The 27,390-nt window shown below is 36.0% G+C and overlaps 1 protein-coding gene across 2 annotated transcripts in view; it reads right to left on the reverse strand.

Moving 5' to 3' along the window:
• gdpd5a (glycerophosphodiester phosphodiesterase domain containing 5a) overlaps positions 1–27,390 on the reverse strand; it is a 65,511-nt gene that overhangs the window by 4,233 nt on the left and 33,888 nt on the right. Inside the window, exons 3-15 of one of the 2 annotated variants that reach the window (XM_087271385.1) lie at positions 18,867–18,970; positions 18,371–18,464; positions 16,345–16,404; positions 16,164–16,262; positions 15,996–16,089; positions 13,706–13,851; positions 13,431–13,513; positions 11,744–11,894; positions 7,223–7,444; positions 6,625–6,782; positions 4,365–4,512; positions 2,370–2,452; positions 2,038–2,052 (exon numbers count right to left, since the gene is read on the reverse strand). In XM_087271385.1, the coding sequence (XP_087127511.1) occupies positions 2,038–2,052; positions 2,370–2,452; positions 4,365–4,512; positions 6,625–6,782; positions 7,223–7,444; positions 11,744–11,894; positions 13,431–13,513; positions 13,706–13,851; positions 15,996–16,089; positions 16,164–16,262; positions 16,345–16,404; positions 18,371–18,464; positions 18,867–18,970 (1,457 nt within the window). The remainder of the gene's footprint in view (positions 1–2,037; positions 2,053–2,369; positions 2,453–4,364; positions 4,513–6,624; positions 6,783–7,222; positions 7,445–11,743; positions 11,895–13,430; positions 13,514–13,705; positions 13,852–15,995; positions 16,090–16,163; positions 16,263–16,344; positions 16,405–18,370; positions 18,465–18,866; positions 18,971–27,390) is intronic. The other variant, XM_087271386.1, reaches the window with a different exon arrangement.

Raw genomic sequence — 27,390 nt, forward strand, 5'->3', positions numbered from 1 at the left:
CATAAATATGAAAAATCACTGCTTTATGTCTTCTTCATCTCGGGAGGCTTTTTCAGTTCATTCAATTTGCTTTTGTATAATGTTATTATTATTAGCAGTATTATTTGTTTTATCCATATTTATATTTGTTTTATTAAAAACAAGCTTAGATTTGCCCACCTGTCAGGTTTTAGACCATATGGGGCACAGCACACTTCGTTTTTATTGTTCATTTATTTGTTTGCTGGAAATTTGAACTGAATTTAGAAATAGTTTTGAAACGAATATCTGCGCTTAACAAACAAAATTAATTATTTATAGACTAATTGATGTCTGTGCGTAAAGGTTTCCCTATCCACGAGCGAATGTGAAAGTAGATCCATTACCTCTCATTCTCACGCAGTAGATTCTCTGACGCAGCTGGCTCTTAAAGGGAATGGGAGATGAGACTCTAATTGGTTTATTCTCAAAACACACCTATAACTCATTAAGAAGATAAACTCAACCCTTTTAGACCATGCGCCACGGCGCAAAGCAGATTTTCCCGTCCTTAAATTAGCAAAAACGCGTTCTGACACGCCCTGATATCGTTTGCGCCCTGCGTTTTTTTTGCTCTGCGCATGGACCGTCAAAATAGAGCCCTATAGCATTTTTCTCACGGAAAGAGCAAATATTAAATTCACCATCTGTTAATGACGCACAGAAATGGACAAATCACAGGCAGTTTCATTAGTGAACTTCGTGCAAAGTGCAACATACAAATTCAAACACGACCCTATCAAAAATCAAAAACCACAACAAACATTACACTAACCCTAACTAGGCAGGTTAGGCCAGCAGGGGGCGCCCAACCTGCGGTCTGTGTGGGTCCTAATGCCCCAGTATAGTGATGGGGACGCTATACTGCTCAGTGAGCGCCGTCTTTCGGATGAGACGTTAAACCGAGGTCCCGACTCTCTGTGGTCGTTAAAAATCCCAGGATGTCCTTCGAAAAGAGAAGGGGTTTAACCCCGGCATCCTGGCCAAATCTGCCCACTGGCCTTTGTCTATCATGGCCTCCTAACCATCCCCATATTCAATTGGCTGCATCACTGTCTCCTCTCCACCAATCAGCTGGTGTGTGGTGTGCGGTCTGGCGCAAAATGGCTGCCGTCGCGTCATCCAGGTGGATGCTGCACACTGGTGGTAGATGAGGAGATTCCCCCCACTGTGTAAAGCGCTTTGAGTGCCCAGAAAAGCGCTATATAAATGTAAGGAATTATTATTATTATTATTAATTAGGCAAATCAATGTATAATGATAAGGGGGCTAATAATATTGACCTTAAAAAAAAAAATAAAGCCCTGAGCTCATAAGATCCTCAAGCCCGGGGCTCCTTCCCGTTTCCAGGGTGAGAAGGAAGTTTGAGCTCAGGTTGATCTCGAGAACTCGTTGTTTGAGGCTAGTGTGCAGTTAGGGGCTGTTATGAAGAGATAACTACTTACTAGGAGCATGTCTATGGGGCTGATTTGGATTAGTCAATTAACTTAAGTTGAATGTTTTTAAATGGTGGGAGGAAACGGGGGGAAACCCACACGAACACAGGGAGAACATGTATACTCCGCACAGAAACATCAACTGGCTTGGTAAGGACTAGAACCAAAGACATACTTGCTAGGAGGCAACAGTGCTAACCAATAGGCGTAGGGGTGGAAGGGGGGAACTCTTCATAACGAAGATGACTATGATATGGAACTTAGGTTATTCATAGAGACTTAGGAATCCACTGATTGGTGAATCATGAATTGAATAATGCGGGGCCAGCCGTGATCAATCATAAGCATGTTATCCTCTCGAAATGAGTTTATAAATACACTTCACTTCAGAAACATTTGGAAAAAAATTATTAATAATTAACTAATAATTCTGACTTCAACTGTAGCTGCTATACTAGAACAAAAACATATGAAAAGACGACAAAGAAGACACACAGACAAAAATGGAAGCTCAACAAATCAAGACCCCAAAACAGCACGTACATATAAAGTTTGTAGTTTTGCTAAAATACTCATCAATTACCTGATCAGGTGAAAGCTGAGCGTGCAGCAGCAGACAGATGCATGCAAAGAGCAGAAAACAGAGGAAAAGAGAGATCACAGAAGGAGAAAAGAGCACAGGCATCAGTTGAGAAGCGCTAGATGCAGCAAGCACGCTAACTACTAAACAAAGCTGACATTAATGCCAAAGACTGCACTCAGAATTAGACAGACGTTCGTGCAGAGGGGGTCATATGAGAGGCAGAATCATCCAATCCAGCGTTTAAAAGCCAGTACTGATACTGCAGAAGCGCATCCACTCCGCATTGTGTTGTGTTAAATCAAGTATTGAGAAATGATAAAAGTTCAACTTACTTCTGAAATATGAAAATGCCAACAACAATAGCAATGGAGATTAAATCTGAAGTGATCCATATCAGGCCGTATTCATCTGCGCTCTACAGACAACAAAAACAAACGACAAAAGCATTTATTTATTTATTTATTATGTATTAATATTAATGCATAAAAGAGGATCTGAGGAGGACAAATCATGTAGAATAAAATTACATTAATTTAAAAACATAAAATTAAATAAAAAAGATTTCATAATCACCACATACACGTACAAAAAACGTATAAAAAAATAATAAAATGCCAAATTAGAATTATGAAAAAGTAACCTGTTTGGTATATCAATTCATTATATAGCTACGTTTTTAATAATTATATTCATTATATTATAGATGCTGTTTGATTTCTTTAGTCAAAAATACTGTCAAACATGTTTACATATTGTGCTATGCAAAATAAACAAAACTAAATTAAATCTATAAAATGAAACAAAAAATACTTTATATCAGCATATACATGCACAAAAATCCTTAGGAAAATAAAAATAAATAAATAAAATGCCATGAATTATGAAAGTTTTTTTTATATAATCTAATTTAGTATTTATAAATGTATTTTATATAATCTGTTTTATACTTATATTATATTATATTATATTATATTATATTATATTATATTATATTATATTATAATATAATACCATAGATGTTGTCTAATTTGTTCAGTCAAAAATATGCTCAAAAATGTTTACATGATGTGTTATTTGAAATGAAATAAAATAAAATGTTTTTTTTTTAGTTAAATAAAATACAAAATAAAATAACTAAGATTTTATATAATCATACAAATAATAAAATGCAAGATTAGAATTACGGACAAGTTTTTTTATATCACCCGTTTAGTCTATAAAGTCATTTTATATATTATTATATTATATTATATTATATTATTATATTATAAATTATAAAATGAATTAAAATGTAAAATAAAAAAGATTTGATATCCGCATATACACACAAAAAAATGCTTATATAAAAACAGACAGACTTCTTAACCTGTTTAATATATAAATTCATTATATATATATATATATATATATATATATATATATATATATATATATATAAATACTGTCAAACATGTTTACATGATGTGCTATTTCCAGAGCATTTTTTATGTATGCATGTTTTTTTGCATCTGATATTTTCCACAATCCTTTGCATTACAGTTTTCATTCGCTGACACAAATATATGCAACTATTGCATTATATCACAGTCCCAGATTACTGATTTTGCCTGCCAAAGTGAAATCTACCAGCATATATCAAAATGTCAGTGTTGTTTTTAAAGGTAAATCTGCAGATTGTGTGGGACGTAAGATATAAAATGTGTTACATTCACTCCATATTCCTTGAAAGCTGCTGGAATAATCAAATTAGTCATGAAATGAACAGGAAGGGCAGCCGTTTTAGATCTGTGCGGAGCTGCTTCTACAGTGCACAGCATATATGAGTACACCACATTTTGAAAATGAATATTTTTATCCATTTCTCAGTGAATATAGGTCATATATTTTAGAGCATTTGAACAAAACAGATTGTTTAAACAGATATATTTATTAAAATAATATTATTTTAATATTAGTGATTGAACATGTTTAATAATAGAAAGATAATACAATTAAATTTATGTGAAATATTGGGAAAAAACTACAAAATTTGATTTAACAAAATGAGATTTTTTGTTTCACTTGAATTTGACTCTTTTTACATTTTTTTTATTTAATATTGTTCCCTAACATATAAATTTGGGCTACAATTTTTGAGCTATCTTAAGTTATTTTGTTAGATTAGCTTCACATTTGGCTTCAGCACTGACTAATCTAATGTATGTGCACAAATATAATATTGTAAAGCTTCCTATTTAACAATATGAATTTAAAAAAGAGATTTTTGAGGGGTGAGCTCATATATGTTGAAGGTGTTTGTGTACGGGGACTCAGAGAGTGATCAGTACCATGATCCAGATGGGACGAGGCACTTTCTTCAGGATGTGTGGAGCGTCAGAGGAGACGGACTGAACGCCGCTGCACCACATGAGCGAATAAAGCCACGGCTCGTTCACCGGATACACGTTTACACTCACATTACTGACAGAGAACTGCCTGCTCAACACAACAAGAGAGAGAGAGAGAAAGAAAAATGGCTCAGCATTACAGAATAAAACTGCAAGGTATATTAACCAATTAATTAACCTTAGAGTAGCCAAGAAAAAAAAAAAACGTCACAATTTTACAGAACACTTAACATTTACAGACCAATTACATTTGAAAAAAAAATATGATGTCTAATTTTTTACATTTATTTCTTAACTATGTATTTGTACGGTGTTGGTGGGTTTTATTATTTTATTATTATGGGTTTTACACAAAATTGCAGCTACACCATAATTTGGCTTATTAAAAAGTTCTTTTAGATTTTTTTTCATCACTGAAATTCTGACCTAAATTCAATATAAAAGCTTATGGATATTACCTTGTATTATTATAAAAAAATGATAATTAAAGATAAGGACAAAATAATAATAATAATAAAGCGCAATTACCACAAATATCCAGCAGAGGGCAATAGAGACACTCAATATTTTCAGTTCATTTTTCTTGTTGCTTAAGAAAACGTCTCTCCACATTATTTTTATACACACACACACTCACCGGCCACTTTAATAGGTAAACCTTACTAGTACCATGTTGGACCCCCTTTTGCCTTCAGATCTGCCTTAATCCTTCATGGCATAGATTCAACAAAGTACTGGAAATGACATGATAGTCAAGTTGCTGTTGCAGTTGCTGCAGATTTGTCGGCTGCATATCCATGATGCCAATCTCCCATTCCACCACATCCCAATGGTGCTCTATTGGATTGAGCTCTGGTGACTGTGGAGGCCATTTGAGTACAGTAAACTCATTGTCATGTTCAAGGAACCAGTCTGAAATTATTTGTTCTTGATCACATGGTGCGTTATCCTGCTGGAAGTAGCCATCAGAAGATGGGTACACTGTGGTCATAAAGGGATGGACATGATCAGCAACAATACTCACATAGGCTGTGGCATTAACACAATGCTCAATTGGTACTAATGTGCCCAAAGTGTGCCAAGAAAATATCCCCCACACCATTACAACACCACCGCCAGCCTGAAGCATTGATACAAGGCAGGATGGAGCCATGCTTTCATGTTGTTGACGCCAAATTTTGACCCTACCATATGAATGTCGCAGCAGAAATCGAGACTCATCAGACCAGGCAACGTTTTTCCAATCTTCTATTATGCCGTTTGGTCAGAGAAGAATGGCCAGACTGGTTCAAGCTGATAGAAAGGCAACAGTAACTCAAATAAGCACTCGTTACAACCGAGGTCTGCAGAAGAGCATCTCTGAACACACATCACATCTAACCTTGAGGCGGACGGGCTACAGCTCACCGCCTCTGTGAATTAGCCTCAGGTTCCTGTTCTTAGCTAAAAGGAGTGGCACCTGTGGTGGTCTTCTGCTGCTGTAGCCCTTTTTCCAACCATTCTCTATAAACCCTAGAGATGGTTGTGCGTGAAAATCCCAGTAGATCAGCAGTTTCTGAAATATTCAGACCAGCCCCTCTGGCACCAATAATCATGCCACGTTCAAATTCACTTATATCACCTTTCTTACCCATTCTGATGCTCGATTTGAACTGCAGCAGATCGTCTCGACCAAGTTGCTGCCATGTGATTGGCTAATTAGAAATTTGCGTTAACGAGCAGTTGGACAGGTGAACCTAATTAAGTGGCTGGTATGTATGTTTTAAATTATATTTATTATATTTTATATATTTATTTCAGAGCATAGTTCATTACGAATGATTACATTTTTGAACAAGGAATAACATTTGTAATTATTACTATTTTGTTTGGACAAATTAATCTAAATCTGTTTTTCTTTTCACTTTTCCCTACTTTTCAATGTTGTCCCAAGGAAACTAAACAGTGACCTACAGAATGACCAAATCAGGTCCAGTTTTTGTGTTTTATTTTAGATATATTATTCAGGAAAAGACACAGAATTTCATGCCCCTGGGATGAAGGGAACAGATTATTATGTATGTATTATGCTATTTATGCAGTCTGTTTTATTTTAAAGAGTAAAACAGGTGTATAATTGTACTATATTACTTATTTTACCCAACACAGCTGGTGCATACACTGCAGTGAAGCTCCCTGCAGTGTGTGTGTGTGTGTGTACCTGATCTCCTGAGCTCTGGCTTGGCTGTAGTGTAACGTCAATGTTGTGATTCCTCTCTCCTTCAGCTCCGCCACTGGAAGCTTCTCATCTGTTGTCTGCTGAAGAAGAGGAACCGCCGCACGCACCTTCTTCCTGTACCAGTCTGGTGTCCACATTACCTTCACACACACACGCAAATTTTTAATTAGTATAAGTTTGTTTTTAATAAACCATTCATGAATTAAAGTAGTCTAACTGCAAAAAAGGTTGAATATGAAATATCAGAGGGGGAAAAATAAATAACAGTTTCTTCGGCATAAAGCTGAATCTGGCAGAAAAATATTTAGGCAAATCATTAATAAATAAGCAAAAGAGCAGAGAAGCCTTCACAAGTCACTTGAAGGTGAATACTAGAAAAATATCTAGTCAAATATTATGTACTGTCATCATGACAAAGATAAAATAAATCAGTCATTAGAAATGAGTTTTTAAAACTATCATGTTTAGAAATGTGTTGAAAAAAATCTGCTCTCTGTTAAACAGTAATTGGGGAAAACAATATTCAGGAGGGCTAATAATTCTGACTTCAACTGGATTTGGGTGCTGGCTGTGCTCTGACCTGCTCCGGCTGGATGCTGGACCTCTGGATGACCTTGAGTGCATCACTGACCCACAGCTGGTGTCTGGGATGGTTTGGTGGAGGCCGGCGGAGGCTGAAGATCACCGATCGGTTCGCTCTTGCAGCCACACGCAGCAGCTCTGCCAGGCTGCACACCGTCTGATTACCCGCACGCTTGCGGTCCTTCTCCGACATGTACTGCACTGTCCAGTACGGGTCATCCTGAGGGACAACAATCAGTCCTTCATCAGTTCTGAATCTGAACATTCAGCATGAGGAGGAAATCACTAGTGATGCTCCAATCATGATTTTATTTTATTTTTAAATGGATGATTCTGAAGTGGCACGGTGGCTCAGTGGTTAGCACTGTCACAGCAAGAAGGTCGCTGGTTCGAGTCCAAAGACAAGCGCTATAAGTGAATTGGGTAAACTAAATTGGCCTTAGTGTATAAGTGCGTAAACACATGGGTGAATGGATGGGTGTTTCCCTGTACTGGGTTGTGGCTGGAAGGGTATCCACTGCTTAAAACATATGCTGGAATAGTTGGCGATTCATTCCGCTGTGGCGACACCTGATAAATAAGGGACTAAGCTGAAGGAAAATGAGTGAATGAATGATTTTGATTTCTGTTTTTATTATTATAATAATTATTATTATTCATTCGTTCATTCATTTTTGTTTTGGCTTAGGCCCTTTATTAATCTGGGGTTGCCACAGCTGAATGAACCGCCAACTTATCCAGCACATGTTTTACACAGAGGGTACCCTTCCAGCTGCAACCCATCTCTAGGAAACACTACGCCTGTTCGCCCAATTATTATTATTATCATTATTAATAAATTGTATAATTCCAAAATATAAAAGTAAATAAATAAATAAACAAATAAAAGTGTAAATAAAACTGTAAATACACATTCTGCCTGTAGGAGGCGCTTTTAGTACAGCAGGAATAATGGCATTCCCTTATGAATGAGCAACTCATCACTAGCTTTATTAATAATAATAATAATAATTACTATTATTACTTTTATTAAATTGTATAATTGCAAAATATAGAGTAAAATCACAATGATTTGCCTTTACCTGTGAGAAATGATGCTACATTATTTACAAGATTAATTAATTCTATTTTTTATAGTCACACTTGATAAAAACAGTCTGCAGAAACACTTTGTACGTGTCATCAGAGGGAGAAAGCCCCGCCCATTATTGGCGATCTCTCCCTAATTAGCATAGACAGCCCTGAGTAACAAGCAGCTGTCCGCCATAAGTGTTTTGGAGTGCTCAAGATAATGTCAGCCATTAAGAGGCATAATAAATGTACAATTGTGTAGAAACACTGTAGTCACACTATAGACTGCCTTCTTCCGAGCCACTTGTTTTGACATTTTTCTTTTTTTCACAGAGATAACATTAATCCTGATTTGAATCTGCCACTGTGCTGATGCATGTTTGTAGCTCCGCCCTCTTTTTAATTATTTTGAATTTAAAGCGACATTCACTAAAACCACACAATGTAGCTCAAAGCCTAAAAGGGTCAGTTTCAACGACTTGTAATACATTATTCGTGGGCTATTTTGAGCTGAAACTTTACATGCATATACTAGGGACATCAGAGACTTCTTTTACATGTTGTAAAAATGGGCATAATAGATTCCTCTTAAGGCCCAAGGTGTTTTTTTACATGCATTTTTTATTTCTCTTTGCTATTTGGGCTTATTGGAACCTTCATTCATTCATTTTCTTGTCGGCTTAGTCCCTTTATTAATCCGAGGTCGCCACAGTGGAATGAACTGCCAACTTATCCAGCATGTTTTTACGCAGCGGATGCCCTTCCAGCCGCAACCTTCCTCTGGGAAACATCAACACCAGGGCTCGAAATTGCGACCGTTTTGGTCGCATATGCGCCCGAAAATTAATCTATGCGACCTCATAATATATTTGGGAGCATTAGTGCGACTGCAGATAATGGTTGTAGTGCGACCTGTTTTGATTTTTTGTAAAAACGTGCTGAATCGCTCTTCCCTGCCACTATGTTGGTTCAAATTAGCTGTCAATCACTCAAGGTATTCCGCTGTCAGATGTCAGGGAAGGAGCTTTTATGACCACGGGAAATGCAAAAGGGTGAAGAGTAAAAACTTAAAGCACACAGGTTTGCAAACCCCACCTAAAATTGAGGCGCAGATGAGAGTGATCATGACACGTCACGTGGTGAATAATGATCCACCAGCTGAGATCAATCGAGTATGCGCTTCTTGGAGAAGGCGCCCGAATCTCCATGCGTCGCATTCACTGCGTGTTCAGCGCAAATGTCCGCTAAAAGTCAAATCTAATACTGTACATATCATCGCCAAAGAAGCTCGCCTTTACTAAGTTTACACTGAAACTGCGGCTCATAACAAAGAGCGGTTTTGCGCCGGTGGTCATCGCAAGAATCTTGCGCTTCCTGCTCATAAATTGGGTCGGCTGACTCGCCAGCTTTTCCACTAACACAGAAACTTGAAGATCAGTTTAGACTGAACCTTTAAATTGACACAAACTGAAACCAAAACTTTTAAAGAGTGATAGAAGTGAGACTTTACTTACTTTCTTTTGTCTATTCTTTTTTGAGGTGTATATTATTTTTTTAAATTTACTTACTGATGACTGCTTTGCAGTTTTCATCATTGAATTGAATGATTTATTATAATCTTTTGTTTGTTTTGTAGCAGAAATATTAGTTATTAAATTGACATGCATATAAAAACAGCAGTACAAAATAAATATTTCTTACTGCAAAGCTTCATTTTTGTTTAATGCAAACTATACAATTATTTTTCATAAAGTAACATTTTTTTTATAGCAGATAACCTACATTCACGCACATTTAAGGCAGTATCATAATGAGAAATGTAATTCATTGTTACTATTATTGTCATTTTCATCATCATTAATATTCTATAATTATTAGACATTCATTTTGGAATTATTGCACACAAATATCAATGTCTTCGCAGCATTAGTTAGATAGTTGTTTCTGGTTTTTGTCAGTCCTATTGATGTTGTTTTAAAATACAATAAATCCCTTAAAAAGCAATTTGCAGCGGTGCTCATTCAGTTTTGGTGGGTGCTCCTAAATTTTTTCTGGTGCTCCTAAATTTATTTTGGTGCTCCTAAACATTCGAAGTTGGGAGCACCGCTGCTACCAAGTAAAAAAGTTAATTTCGAGCCCTGAACACACTCATTCATACACACACTCATACACTACGGACAATTTAGCCTACCCAATTCACCTGTACTGCATGTGTTTGTACTGTGGGGGAAACTGAAGCACCCGGAGGAAACCCACGCGAACGCAGGGAGAACATGCAAACTCCACACAGAAACGCCAACTGCGCCGAGCCAAGATTCGAACCAGTGACCTTCTTGCTGTGAGGCGACAACACTACCTACTGCGTCACCCTTATTGGAACCTAATTAGAATAAAACCTAAGTATCATTTCTTGATATGATATACTTTTAGAGAAAAATGATGTCCATATATGTGGACTTGTGGACCGAATTTACATAAAATACTTATTCCTGACTGTTTTTTTATGCATAATAATAATAATACATTTATTTATATTGCGCTTTTCTCAAACTCAAAGCGCTAACAAGAGCATCAACACACAGAAGAACATGAAATACACAAAAAAGTAAGAATGATAATAATGATGAAAATATACATATTAAAAGAAGGCCTCAAGTTATAAGCAATAATAAAAAGATGAGTTTTAAGAAGTTTCTTAAAACAGTCCAGGGAACTGGCGTTTCTGATGTTTGTGGGGAGAGCATTCCACAATTTAGGTGCACGATAAGAGAAAGCCCTGCCTCCCATGCTGCTAAGTTTGCAACGGGGCTGATACAAGGCGAGCCCCGAAGCAGAACGTAGATTGCGAGAGGATGAAGAGGTTGATATCAGGTCACATATATAATCAGGTGCAGAACCATAAACAGCTTTGTAAGTTAAAATCAAGGTTTTAAAATCGATGCGTGACTTTACAGGCAACCAGTGTAACTGCTGAAGAACAGGAGTAATGTGAGTGCGAGATGATGTGTGAGTTAACACACGTGCGGCTGAGTTTTGAACATATTGTAAGATCTTAAGTGAATTGGCTGGCAGACCCCCAAATAAAGAGTTACAAAAATCTAGACGAGACGTAATAAAATAAATTATATATGCATATATAACATAAATAAAATTATATATGCATATATAATAAATAATTTTAATTGAACATGTTTTCACTATCAGAGAGTAAAAACCTAATTTTTTTAATGTTTGGGACACTTCATATGCTGCAAAACAGTTGCAGGATGACACTGTATGTTTGTAACAAAATATAAAAATATTCAAAGTATTTCAAATAAGAGCTAAAATGTGCTGTCCACGTATGTGGCCACTAAGCCCTAGGAGGTTAGAGCAAACAAGAGCGAAAACAGCTAAATTGCTTTTTTAGATTGCCAAATGGTGCATCTTAAGGAACTGCATTCAATACCCTGAGGAACCAGAGTCCAGCATTGAGACTGCGAATCTCTGTCCAGTTGAAGAATGAGGCGTCGGTGTCCTGACGGGCTGGAAATAGCCTGTCCACATCGGTGGTCCGACGAAGAGTGCGATCCCTCATCAGAAAGGGCACTCCATCCAAACTGAAGAGAAGATAAAAACAGCCAATCATGTTCGAGTCTGATGACTGAGAGCCAATCAGAGTGGCTGCCATTAGTTTACGAATAATAAACAAATAAAAACAATAATAAATAAATAAAGCAGATTACGATTCATTCAAAAAGGCATGGGATGTTTATGAAAAAAAGACTAATTTAGTTAAAATAATTAATAACTCAAGATGGTTATGAAACGTTTCATAAAGAAAAAGGTCAAATAAAATAAGTATCAATTAGAATAAAATTATTTAACTACAAATAATTAAAATAAAATAATTAAGAAATCAAGATGGGTATGAACTGTTTCATAAAGAAAAAGGTCAAATAAAATAAGTATTAATTAAAATAAAACAATTTACAAAAAATAATTGAACTAAAATTATTAAGAATCAGGTATAATGGTTTCATTAAGGAAAACTGTAAGATAAAATACATATTAGTCATAATAAAATAATTGAACTAAAAACAATTTAATTAAAATATTTTAATTTAAAAAATAAATCAAGGCGGTTATGAAATGTTTCTTAAAGAAAAAGGTAAAATCAAGACAGGTATGAAATATTTCATAAAGAAAAACTGTCAAATAAAATATTTAATAATTAAAATAAAATAACTAAACTAAAATAAATTTAAATTTAAATAATTAAATTTAAATAAAATACCAAAAAAATTTTATGTTTATAAAGGAAAAAAGGTAAAATAATATTAGCATTAAATAAAATTAATTAATTCAAAATTATTTAAATAAAATCAATAAGGAATCAAGTTATGTATGACATTTTTCTTAAAGAAAAAGGATAAAATTAAATTAGTATTAATTAAAAGAAAATAATTTAACTAAAAATAATTTAATTTAAATAAAAAAAAGAAAAAAATCAAGACGGGTTTGAAACGTTTCATGAAGAAAACAGGTAAAATAAAATACGTATTAATTAAAATTAACTACAAATAATTTAATAAAATTTTTTTAATTAAAATAAAATAACAAAAAACATTTTTATTAATTAAAAAATGTAATAATTTAACAAAAAAAAATTTAATTAAGATAAAATAAATAAGAAATCAAGACCATTATGAAACTTCTCATAAAGAAAAACGATCAAATAAAATAAGTTTTAAATTAAATTCAGAACGTTATAAGAAGTTTAAAACATATTACAAGTAATTCAAAAAGAAAATATAAATTAAATTAAAAGTTTATTTATTGTAAAATTTAAAACATTAAAAATAAACCAGATTACAAATAATTTAAAATGAAAAATATGTAATAAATGTTGTATTAACAAAAGCAGTCCCTCTAAGATTTTGCAGGGAATATTTTGATATATCTGTGGCCTAAAATTACTGGTTTTACTTTGGCATTATTTATAATTCTTGCGTTTTGCTGTGAAATAAGCACAAAAACCTTTTAAATATATTTCTCTTTTTTGATGTCAAACACATTGTGCTTTCTGGAAATCCTGGAGGGACTGAAAAAGCGATGATCAATTTAAACAAAAGAAAATAAATCAAATTAAATACCTGATTGCAACATCTGCTTCCAGTGCAGTCACTTTCTGTTGCAGTGCTTTACTGAAGGACATGAGAGTGTGTTCTGGAGCGAGCTGACAGAGAGAGAGAGAGAGAGTAATAATGAGAGTTAACAACCCTCAGAGGAAGTCAAGACAAGTTTAAGCATCATCATCATACAATCAGCTTAATGTTTAGAGTGTGTGTCGCTTTTAATCCTTTCAGATCTTTCTAACTGGAAGCCACAAATAAACCCGTCACAGATGCAGGTCTCTTATGAAACTCACCATTGGAGCGCCGCGACGGCCAATGACAGCAGGACGTGGACCCAGTTTGGAGCGGTCCATAATGCAGGGAGAGGAGATGAAGAGTGGAACCACATACAAAACCAGCAGAATGAGCGCATAAACCGCCAGAGTTACAACCTGGAGCCCTGGACAAACATGCAGACAGGTGAGTGTGTTAAAAAGAGTGAGCTACCATGAAAAATATCATCAAAGATATGATAAAAAAAGTACAAATTATTCAAAAAAGGGGTGACACGATGGCTCAGTGGTTAGCACTGTCACCTCACAGCAAGAAGGACGCTGGTTCGAGTTTCGGCTGGGTCAGTTGGCATTTCTGTGTAGAGTTTGCATGTTCTCCCTGTGTTGGCATGGGTTTCCTCTGGGTGTTTCGGTTTCCCCAAGACATGCACTACAGGTGAATTAAAGAACATAAGTTGGCCATAGTGTATGTTTGTGAATGAGTGTGTAAGGATGTTTATCAGTACTGGATTGCAGCTTCATATGAAAACATATGCTGGATAAGTTAAGAGTTAATTCCGCTGTCGGTGCAATAGCCTAGTGGTTAGCGCGCCGACATATGGTGCAATAACACATCAGGGCATCGCGAGTTCGAATCCCGGCTCGATGACATTTCCCTACCCTACCCCCTCTCTCTCTCCACTCCTGTCTCAATACTGTCCTATCTAATAATAAAAGCAAAAAAAAAAAAAAAAAAAAAGAGTTCATTCCGCTGTGGTGTCCCCTGATGAATAAAAGAACTAAGCTGAAGGAAAATGAATTAAATAATTCAAAAAGGAAAAAAAAACTAAACAAAGTTTGCTTTATATTTAAAATTAAAAATTGTTAAAAAGAAAGAAGATAAAATAAATAATGATAAAATTTTTTTTAATTAAATAATTAATTACAATTTAATTAAAAAAAGCAGTCCCTCCGGGATTTTTTAAGGGCATATATATATATATATATATATATATATATATATATATATATATATATATATATATATATATATATATATATATATATATATATATATATATATATATATATATTTGTGGCTTAAAATGACTGAATTTATAATGTTTTTTTAACTTATGGCACAATTTAATACAGTTAAGAAAAAATAAACCAGATTACAAATAATTTACTTCTACTACTACTACTGCTGCTACTACTACTAATAATAATATTAATAATGCAAATAATAATAATAATAATAAATATTAATAATAATAATATTAAAAGTAATAATAATAATGAAAATAATTATAATAATTATAGTAATAAAAATAACAATAATGAAAATATAATAATAATAATAATAATAATGAAAATAATAATAATAATAATAATAATAATAATAATAATAATAATAATAATAATAATAATAATAATAATAATAATAATAATAATGAAAATATATATTAATCATAATAATGAAAATGATAATAATAAATAATTAAAATGATTTGATGCCTAAAGAAACATTTGGAAATATTGTCCTTTTTTAGATTTTTTGGTCTTAAAACCTGAAATCCTGGACCAACATGCAATAAAAACACACTTCTGCTCATCAAGGCCACATTTATCTCACCAAAAACACAGTAAAATCATAAATAATCTAAAATATTGCAATTTAAAATACCTATTTACTATCTGAATATATTTTAAAATGCATTTCATTCATGTAATGAAATGTTTTCTCCAGCCTACAGTATCACAAGATTCACTTTAATACGCTGTGAATATAATATTTAACATGCAATAAATCCTTTTAATATGCTGATATCCATTCATGTTATTATTATTCATGTTCCTTCAGCTTAGTCCCTTATTTATCAGAGTTTGCCACAGTGGAATGAACCGCCAACTATTCCAGCATTTGCTTTACACAGTGGATGTCCTTCCAGCTGCAACCCAGTACTGGGAAAAACACCCATGCACTCTCACACTCATACACTATGGCCAATTTAGTTTATTCAATTCACCTATAGCTCACGTCTTTTGGAGCAACCGGAGGAAACCCACGCCAACATGGGGAGAACATGCAAACTCCACACAGAAATGCCAACTGACCCAACCAAGACTCGAAACAGGGACCTTCTTGCTGTGAGGCAACAGTTTTAACCACTGAACCACCGTGCCGCCTATAATGATATTATGCTTTAGAAACATTTGGAAATATGGTAATATTTTTGTAGACCTTCCTGCTGTTTTGGGATGATTGCATGTGAAATAATGTAGACAGAGCAACACTAGAGTTTTTTTCCTCACATGATCTTTAACTCACTTGATCTTTCTCCACGTACCACCTGACTGGCGATGACCCACCCGAGTGCTGTGACCGCTGCTAAAGCTCCAATGTGCAGGAACGGCCCTGTGAACTACACCAGCAGGATTACACTTAAAATCCCTCTGAAAACCTGATGTAAACAAAGACTGAATACGCCGATCCAACCTGTAGTGAAATGATGACGATGTCCCATTCGTCCTGCCAGAAATCATCAATGGACACCACTCCTGTTATGGTGGTGAGAAAAACAGCCAAGACTGCGATCTGTGTTGAGGAAATAAAACCGGTGTTAATGCACAACCGATCTAGATTTAGAATTTAGGCAAATGTAGCGGTTCAGACTCACCTTATGGATCCAGTATAAGTTCAGCTGCTGCCCAAGTGCAATGTGACAAAGTGCAAGAATCTGTGAAAACGAGAATAAAGAATTAAGCATTATTTGATTGTTGAATGAATTATTTTTATTTTGTATTATTTGATGAATGATTGAATGCATGAATGGATGGTTGGGTGGATGAATGAGTGGATGGTTGGATGCATGAATAAATGGATGGTTGGATGCATGAATAAAAAATGGTTGGATGCATGATTGCATGAATGAATGGATGGTTGGATGCATGAATAAAAAATGGTTGGATGCATGATTGCATGAATGGATGGATGGTTGGATGCATGAATGGTTGGATGCATGGATACATGGATAGATGGATGCATGGTTGGATGGATGGATGCAAAGTTGGATGCATGGATGGATGGATGGATGCATGCATAAATACATGAATGGATGGACGGAGGCATGGATAGTTGGATGGATGGATGGATGCAAGGTTGGATGCATGCATGTGTGGACGGATGCATGCACAAATGGATGGATGGATGGATGGATGGATGAATGGTTAGATGCATGGTTTGTTGGATGGATGGATGCATGCACAAATAGATTGATGCATGAATAGATGGATGGGTGCATGCATGGATGGATGGTTGGATGCATGGTTGGATGCCTGGATGGATGGATGGATGAAAGGTTGGACGCAAGGATGGTTGGATAGATGCAAGATTGAATGCATGGATAGACGAATGGATGCGTGGACTGATGCATGTACAAATAGATGGATGCATAAATGGACGGATGCATGGATGTGGACGGATGGATAGATAGATGCATGGATGGATGGATGGATGGATGGATGTAGGAATGGACGGATGCATGGATGTGTGGATGGATAGATGGATGAATGTATGCAGGGATGGACGGATGCATGGATGTGTGGATGGATGGATAGATGGATGCATCCACGCATGCATGGATGGTTAGATGCATGTATGGGTGGATGGTTCTATGCATGGTTGAATGGATGTGTGGATGGGTGGTTGAATGCCTGATGGGTTGGATGGATGGTTAATTGCCTGGATGATTGGGTGGATGGATGGATGCATGGATGGTTGGACAGATGCAAGGTTGATCCAAGGATAGATGGATGGATGCGTGGACTGATGCATGCACAAATGGATTGATGCATGGATGTGTGGTTGGATTGATGTGTGGATGGATAGATGGATGCATGGATGGATGTCTGGATGTCTGGATGCAGAGTTGTATGCATGGATGGATGCGTGGATGGATCGACACTAGGATGGTTGGATAAATGCAAGGATGAATGCATGGATGGATGGTTGGATGCTTGGATTCATGCTTGGATGGTTGGATGGATTTATGAAGACGCAGAAATCAATATTGGATTGATGGATGGAAATAAAGAAATATCAGATCGATGGATGAATGAAAGAATTAGAAAAACTGGTTGGACATTTGAAAAGACAGATAGAGATGATGGATGAACAGATTTACTGGGTTAGAGAGATTATATAGATGGATGAATGGATGGATGGACAGACAAATAAAGAGGTTGAACAGACTGATGTTAAATGGATGGATGTATAGATAGATACAGAGAGATAGGCACAGAAGATTAAATAGAGACTGAATAGATGATAGAGAGCTATAGAGGATGGGTGGATAGAGTGACAAAAAAAGAGATGTAGAAATTGGATGGATGCAAAAAATTGCATGAGGAAGGATGGAGAAATGGATGGATCAAAGCAAAAACTAGGATGAAAGATTATATAGATGAATGGATACAGTTTTGGATAGTTAGAAGAAAGAATTGATAGAGAGTAAATGGATGTGTGACATTTAAAGAAGCTGATGTTAAACTCTTAAAACACAAATGCAAAAGTATTCGTCCACAATAGTGAACAAACATTTAGTCACAGTTTCACCATGTTAATGTGTCAATTAAAAGGCCATTAAAAGTTTAACTGCACTGCTGTCTTTCTCTGTCACATGTGCGTGTGTGAAGAGCGCTCACCATTAAAAATGCAGTGTAAGTGAGTCCTGTGAGTGTTGTGGCGAGAATAGGGACGGTGCCATCCTTCCAAACGGCTGAACGATTATATAACAACCTGCCAGAGGAACAAAACCAGCAACAGCTCTCACATAAACAGCGAGAAGATGCTTTACAGCCCTCAGTATGATCAATTAACTATGCTATACAGTTTTCGGAAATACAATTATGGGTAAATCTTCACTCCAATTGCTTGTAAATAGATTTATTTTACAACCACCCTATAGTTAAACAGTTAACATCTTTTGAATCTTTTGGTCTGGCCGAAGCACATTTAGCTTATTTGTTATATAGTAAAGCGTTTCTTTAAACTATTTACTAACCTTACTAAACTTATAGTAAAACAAGCAGTGAAATGTGCAATGGTAGTGTTGATGTCAGGCGCACAGCAGGGTTCAGATAATGAGCAGTTGATGTCCCTGAAAAACAGCAGGTTCCTCCAAACACGAGCTGAACTCACCAGTTGAACTCATTATAGTCATTACGAGCTTCCAACCAGAAGTAGGACCAGACTAGCAAGAGAAGAAACGAACAGCACAGGAGGAAGAACCATGAACATTCCCACTGAAAAACAAAAACAGGAAATGATGTCAGCACGCACGCACCCCAGGATGAAAATCTTTTTGTCAAATGCTCACGTAGAAGTATTTTGGTCTGATTTGTTTTTTTTTTTTTTACATGAAAATGTGAGTTTAATATTGATTTTTCCAATATAGCTTATTACTTTTCTCATGACAAACATAACAGAATTTATAGGCATTTTTTTTATTTTAATGCGTAAATATTACACTAACTGGCCACTTTATTAGGTACACCACCTTTTACCTTCAGAACTGCCTTAATCCTTCGTGAAATATATTTATTTAAGGTACTGGAATTATTCCTCAAAGATTTTGGTCCAAATTTGTCGGCTGCACATCCATGATGCAAATCTCCCGCTCCACCACATCCCGAAGGTGTTCTATTGGATTTACCACCAGCCTGAACTGTTGATACGAGGCAGGCTGGATCCATGCTTTCATGTTGTTGATGTCAAATTCTGACCCGACCATCCGAATGTCGCAGAAGAAATCGAGACTCATCAGACTCATCAAATCTTCTATTGTTCAATTTTGGTGAGCCTGTGTGAATTGTAGCCTCAGTTTCCTGTTCTTAGCTGACAGGAGCGGCACCCGGTGTGGTCTTCTGCTGCTGTAGCACATCCGCCTCAAGGTTTGATGTGTTGTGTGTTCAGAGATGCTCTTCTGCATCGTCGGTTGTAACAAGTCATTATTCGAGTTACTGTTGCCTTTCTATCAGCTTGAACCAGTCTAGCCATTCTCCTCTGACCTCTGACATTAACAAGGCACGCCCACAGAACTGCCGCTCACTGGATATTTTCTCTATTTCAGACCATTCTCTGCAAACCCTAGAAATGGTTGTGCCTTAAAATCCCAGTAGATCAGCAGATTCTGAAATAGTTAGACCAGTCTGTCTGGCACCAACAATCATGCCACATTCAAAGTCACTTAAATCCCCTTTCTTCCCCATTCTGATGCTTGGTTTGAACTGCAGCAGATCGTCTAGACCAGGGGTCTCAAACTCGCGGCCCGCGGGCCATTTGCGGCCCTCAGTGCAATATTTTGTGGCCCGCGCCGACCGCTGTGCACTGACAGAATCAGCGGAGCGGGGAGACAGAGAGCGCTCCCCGCTCCGCTGATTCTATCCGTACACAGCGGTCACTGGCATTCCCCGCCCGCCATGTAAACAAAGGGGCGGTCATGCCGGTGACGTCACCACGCACCCCGCCCCTTTGTTAGACGCTGTGACGGGCGGGAAGTGGGAACTCGCGCCGGCCAAAACCAAGGTAAGCTGTTTCCGCCCCTGCCTGCCACTTAGCTACAGCCTGCATCTTTATATATATTATAGGTAGATACAGACTGGTACAGACTGATGTGACTGGACTGGAGTGGGGTGGGGGTGTTTTATTTATACATATATACGCCTTTTTTTTAGGTGAGGGAATGGAAGTTTTGAGTGAGTTCCCCCACTTTTTTCCCTAGGACTTGGCCTTTTTGGGAGCACATATTTGTGTGAGAAGTTATTCTCCACCTTGAACTTCAATAAGTCAAAGTACAGGTCTAGACTTAATGATGATCATCTTCTAGCCATACTGAGGGTCTCAACTGCTTCCGCTCTAAAGCCAAATGTGGTTCATATTTGTGAGAAGAAGCGCTGTCAAGTCTCTGGCAGTAAGGAGTAGGCAAAAGATGCCATGTTCAGAAGAACTGTTCATAATCTTCACTCAATGTTCTATTAATGTTCAGGACACTTCATGTTAAGAAGAAATAATTAAAACTGTTAATAATGACATTTGAGGACTTTTTTTTTGTGAAATCCCTTATGCGGCCCAGCCTCACCCAGACTTTGCCTCCTGCGGCCCCCAGGTAAATTGAGTTTGAGACCCCTGGTCTAGACCATGTCTACATGCATCGAGCTGCTGCCATGTGATTGGCTGATTGGAAATTTGTGCAAACGAGCAGATGGACAGGTGTACCTAATAAAGTGGCCGGTGAGTGCATATTTACAAATGTAAATTTTCTTTATCATTACCAATTTACAGAATTTTCCTTAACTTAAATTGTTTAATCACTACATTACAACATTTTTTAAAGTAAAAAAAAAAAAGTTAAAACGGTGAAATTTTATAAGGACTTTGTAAATACTATTTAACTGAAATATTTTGCCTCTTTACGCTGTTTTTTATTATTAGTATTATTTAATTTCTTATTATTTAAATTGATTTATTTCCTTGTTTATTATTGTACTTGATATCATCCAATGTTATGGTTAATAATATGAGTGTATTGTTAAAACCCAATTAAAAAAAACTTTGCATTTCTCTCTTTATTTCTTCCGGAAACCCTTGAAAGGCAAAAAATTTCTTTTGGGTGCTCCGGTTTCCCCCACAGTCCAAACACATACACTATAGGTAAATTGAATAAACAAAACTGGCCATAGTGTATGTGTGTGTATGAGAGTGTATGGATGTTTCCCAGTACTGGATTGCAGTTAGAAGGGCATCCGCTGTGTAAAACATATGCTTTTAAACCAAATGAACCAAAGTTGGCGGTTCATTCCGCTATGGCAGCCCCTGATGAATAAAGGGACTAAGCTGAAGGAAAATGAATGAATGAATTCAATTTTGCTTGTTTGTTTACACCAGGGGTCACCAATCTTGGTCCTGGAGGGCCGGTGTCCCTGCAGGGTTTAGCTCCAACTTACCTGAACACACCTGCCTGGATGTTTCAAGTATACCTAGTAAGACCTTGATTAGCTTGTTCAGGTGTGTTTGATTAGGGTCGGAGCGAAAATCTGCAAGACACCGGCCCTCCAGGAACAAGTTTGGTGACCACTGGTTTACACATTCATGTTAAATTCTGCAATAATAAAAAATCTCTGCATTTATTTATCATTTTCAATGGAAAGTTTTTTTATCCATAAATGAATACTGTTAAAATTGACCTTTTTTGTTAACAAACTTGTTCTTTTAACAAAGTCTCTTGAAGATGTGAAAAATATAAAGCTGTATACATATATTCTAAACAATCAAAAATCTGTATTTGCTGTCTTTCATTTGGTTTCATTTGTTTGTTTTTTAGTAGTTTAGATTTTCAATTATGATTGAAATTTTAGTTTTTTTTTTCTGTTATTGTTATTTAAGTGCACAATGGTGGCTCAGTGGTTAGTGCTGTCGCCTTACAGAAAGAAGGTCGCTGGCTCGAGTCCCGGCTGGGTCAGTTGGCATTTCTGTATAGAGTTTGCATGTTCTCACCTTCTCAACATGGTTTCCTCCGGATCCTCCGGTTTCCCACACAATCCAAAGACATGGGCTATAGGTGAGTTGGATGAGCTAAATTGGCCGTAGTGTATGAGCATGAATGCAAGAATGTTTGGGTGTTTCTCAGTACTGGGTTGCGGCTGGAAGGGCATTCACTGCGTAAAACATATGCTGGAATAGTTGACGGTTCACTCCGCTGTGGCTCCTGATGAATTAATAAGGGACTAAGCCGAAGGAAAATGTATGTATGAAATCTCTGCATTTGTTAATTTAGCAGATACTTTTATCCAAAGCAATCTAAAAATCAACAAACTATTTGTCAATAGCAACAATTTTTGAATTAATTCCAAACTGATTACATGATAAAAGGTTAAATTAAGAAAAAGGTGTAATAATTTTGTTTTTTTTTAAATATTAAAAAACGTTAAGAGAAGTTTCATGAAGAACAAATGATAAAATAAACCATAATATTATTAATTAAAAGAAACGTGAACTGTTTACTAAAGAAAAGAAGACATGATACAAATCTTACTATTAATTAAAACGTATATTCATTCATTAAAAAATTTTCCTTCACCTTAGTCTCTTTATTTATCTGGGGTCGCCACAGCGGAACACCACCAACTATTCTAGCATATGTTTTACATAGCGGATGCCCTTCCTGCCACAACCCAGCACACTCTCACATTCACACACATACACTAAGGCTAATTTAGCTTATTCAATTCACCTGTAGCGCATGTCTTTGGACTGTGGGGTTAACCTGAGGACCCTAAGGAAACAGAAATGCCTAATGGCCCAGCCGTGACTCAAACCAGTGACCTTCTTGCATTACACTGCTAACCACCAAGTCAACGTGTCGCTAATTAAACATACAGTACAGAAGTAATCTCATTAAAAAAGTAGTCACAATAAAATAAAATAAAAATTAAACATCCCATATAACAAATCAAAAAGTTATGAGAATGTATTCATTAGGTTATACATTTTCAATATATTGTTATGCTGCACAACAAGCTCCCATTATCCCAGGCCCTCGTGGGAGATCTATACTCATTAACTATATTAGGTGTTGCTGGGGTAGTAAAAAGCCGCTGAGATGCCTTAAAGTTTTAGAAAGCAGGATAAATTGTGGGCTTAAGAACTAAATGACAAGAATTTAATTAAATTCCTTTACCATAGAAACCACACAGTGAACCAAAGCAAATTATAGCAGCACTGGAACATATTAAGAACAGCAAGATCCTTAAGAGAGCGAGACACTATGTTCAAAGGTGCACAGATATTCTTAACTGAGTTTCCTTCATTTGTTAAAAAAAACATATAAAAAATAAATAAAGGGTAACACTACAATAAGGTTCATTAGTTAATGCATTTACTAACATGAACTAATTATGAACAACACTTGTACTGCATTTATTAATCATAATTGAACATTTACTAATGCATTATTAGTATTATTGCATTATTAGTATTAATGCATTATAAGTAACATTAACTAATGAACCTTATTTTAAAGTGTAACCAAAAAAAGAAATCTCATCTCCATATGCACAGTTTAAAAAAATGCCCTATTAAGCACTGTCAGTAGCATTCGAAAGAAAGCCAAAAACTTGACTACACAGACTCCTGCGATTTTAAAAATCTCCACACTGACAAAAAGTTTCAGTTTTAATAACCCGATATTGCACTTGCATTGACAGTTTTGTTTCTGTCAGCTTCATGTTTTTGACTGCTTGGCACCATCTTGTGACTGGATAATGTGCACGTTAGTGTATACTCCATTCAGCTGTTTTAGTTTCTGTCAGATTTTCTTTTTGACTGTTTGGCACCATCTTGTGACTGGATAATGTGCAGGTTAGTGTATACTCCATTCAGCTGTTTTAGTTTCTGTCAGCTTTCCTTTTTGACTGTTTGGCACCATCTTGTGACTAGATAATGTGCAGGTTAGTGTATAATCCATTCAGCTGTTTTAGTTTCTGTCAGCTTTCCTTTTTGACTGTTTGGCACCATCTTGTGACTGGATAATGTGCAGGTTAGTGTATACTCCATTCAGCTGTTTTAGTTTCTGTCAGATTTTCTTTTTGACTGTTTGGCACCATCTTGTGACTGGATAACGTGCAGGCTAGTGTATAATCCATTCAGCTGTTTTAGTTTCTGTCAGATTTTCTTTTTGACTGTTTGGCACCATCTTGTGACTGGATAACGTGCAGGCTAGTGTATAATCCATTCAGCTGTTTTAGTTTCTGTCAGATTTTCTTTTTGACTGTTTGGCACCATCTTGTGACTGGATAACGTGCAGGCTAGTGTATAATCCATTCAGCTGTTTTAGTTTCTGTCAGATTTTCTTTTTGACTGTTTGGCACCATCTTGTGACTGGATAACGTGCAGGCTAGTGTATACTCCATTCAGCAACTTTGTGTTTTTTTTTACTGTTTGGCATCATCTTGTGCCTAAATAATGCAAAGGTTATTGTATACTCCATTTAATGATTTTCATTTCTGGCAGCTTTGCATTTTTGACTGTTTGGTGCCATCTTGTGACTGAATAATGCGAAGGTAAGTGTATACTCCATTCATCCAGTTTGGTTTTTGTCAACTTTGCATTTTTTAATGCTTGGCGCCATCTTGTGGTTGAAAAATGCACAGGTTAGTGTATACTCCATTCACCCAGATTTGTTTCTGTCAGCTTTGCATTTTTGACTGTTTAGCACCATCTTGTGACCGGATAATGCACAAGTTAGTGTATACTCCATTTAGCTGTTTTCATTTCTGCCAGATTTGCATTTAATTAAAGAAATAATAAACCATTTCGACTCAGAAGAATGTTTTGTCTCTAATTTTACATATTGCAGCACGTAGCCATGCAATAAGTGGAATAAAGTACATCCAGGCGGTTGTTTTTACAGGATAAAACCCTTCAATCTTATACAACAGTGCTCTGCTTTATGTCAGGCTGCCGATAAACCTGCCAGGCTTTATTCTGCAATAACAACCCCCTGGATGCATCCATTAATTCAGTCTACTGATCTATATATAATAGGACATGTAAACATATACAATTTTCTATTATAGATCGGTGATTATGCCATGTTTCGCCATTACATGCCCCCAACTCAGTAACTATTAAGTTTAAATAAAATTTTTCGTAATTATTAACAATTTTGTGGTGTACTGTAACTCATAAATATGATTTATGCGACATGACTTCAATGCACCAAAACATTACTCAACTAAGCTCAGCCTAATCAGGTGGGATTTATTTAAATTTACATTTTAAATATGTTTGATCTGGGAAAAAAACTCAAGTCTATTGAAGACATTTCAGTTTATTCACAAAGCTGGGATAACTGACATATTTGAATAACTTTCCCAAACTCTTTTACATGCTCAAAGTGTAACACTGCTCATTAAAAGAATTGTAAACAACATAATAAGAGCGCTTTAATTACAGCCTGAGTCATGTTTCATTTGTGTTTTGGATTGTGTTGGAGTCACTCTTGAGCGATGGACATGTTTCACTGTTCTGTTCATTCATTCTGCACAGCTGTCAGCTTCTAATCCCTCAATCCAATCAGCTCCTCCACATCGTCACCATGCTCTAATTATAGAGTGGGTGGAGCCAGCAGCAAACACGCGGTAATCAAGCCAATCGTGGAGCTTCTGATGTGTTCCCTGGTAAAATGGAGGTGGTACTTCAAAGACTGCTGGGTGTTGTGTGTGTTTGTGTGTGTGTGGGTTTGTTGTTAATTATTGAGGTGAAAAAAATAAAAAATAAATAATCTAACTAGACACATCATGGGTTACGGTTGCATAAAACTGTCACACTAGCACGTTATGGTCACATTTTTGTATATTTTTCATTCAAATATTGCATAAAAGTCAAATAAATATTTAAAAAATATATATGTATTTAGTTTAATGTTTATAATTAATACACAGAATTTTTTATACATATTTTTATGCACATTTAATAATAATAATAATAATAATAATAATAATAATAATACATTTTATTTAAAGGCGCCTTTCTAGCAACTCAAGGACACTGAGAAATAATAAAATATACACAGCAATAGTGCAGATAAAATTAAGTATTAAAAGCCATCTTACATAAGTGGGTTTTGAGTCTTGATTTGAATAGTGTGAGGGAGTCAGTGATTCTGATGGCAATTAATTATATATATATATATATTTATATATATATATATATATATATATATATATATATATATATAAATATTATATAAATATTATATTATAATTATATTAACAGCAACTAAATAATGCAAAATTATTGTTTGTTTTTCTATTTTATTCAATTTGATATAATTTAACGCTATATGTAATGTCACGACCCGGCTCAAGGGCAATGACAAAAATAAAGGGAGGACATACACCGGATGGTTTGGTACCAAAAGTATTTATTTAAACATTAAAGAATAATCAAGTGCTTATTTTAGGTAAGCCAAATCAGAGATTAACCAAAGATGAAAAGAAACAAAACAAAACAAACAGGAGCAAAAGCACAGCTCTCCACAAGCCAACACTGCTGGCTTTTATAGAGGGGAACTCAGGTGTTCCCAATTGAGCAGATGAGTCTCTGTCCTTCCCGCTTTCGGCCGATCAGTGGGTTGGTCAAAGAGACTCGTCACAGTAATTTTATGGGTGGTACGATGGCTCAGTGGTTAACCCTGTGACCCCTGTCGCCTCAGCAAGAGGGTCGCAGGTTCAAGCCCCAGCTGTGTCAGTTGGCGTTTTAGTGTGGAGTTTGCATGTTCTCCTTGTGCTGGCGTGTGTTTCCTCCGGGTGCTCCGGTTTCCCCCAAAGTCCAAATACATGCGCTATAGGTGAATTGAATAAACTAAATTGGCCGTAGTGTACTGTATGATTGTGCGTGAATGATGTGTTTTTGGAATGGGATCCGCTGCGTAACACATTTGCTGGAATAGTTGGTGGTTCATTCCGGTGTGGCAACTTCTAAATTAGACACTAATTTGATTAAATAAATGAATATAATTTTATACAACAATTCTGATTCTATTGACCTTATTTATTACGTACGATTGGAATTTTTTTGGCTTAAGACTTCTGGTCTCATTCACTTCCATTCATTTTTAGACATTTAAAACAGCTTGTTATGCTGCTTGATGTTGCAAACTTAT

This window comes from Danio rerio, chromosome 10 (genome assembly GCF_052040795.2).
Source record: "Danio rerio strain M-AB ecotype USA chromosome 10, GRCz13ab, whole genome shotgun sequence".
Taxonomy (NCBI): domain Eukaryota; kingdom Metazoa; phylum Chordata; class Actinopteri; order Cypriniformes; family Danionidae; genus Danio; species Danio rerio.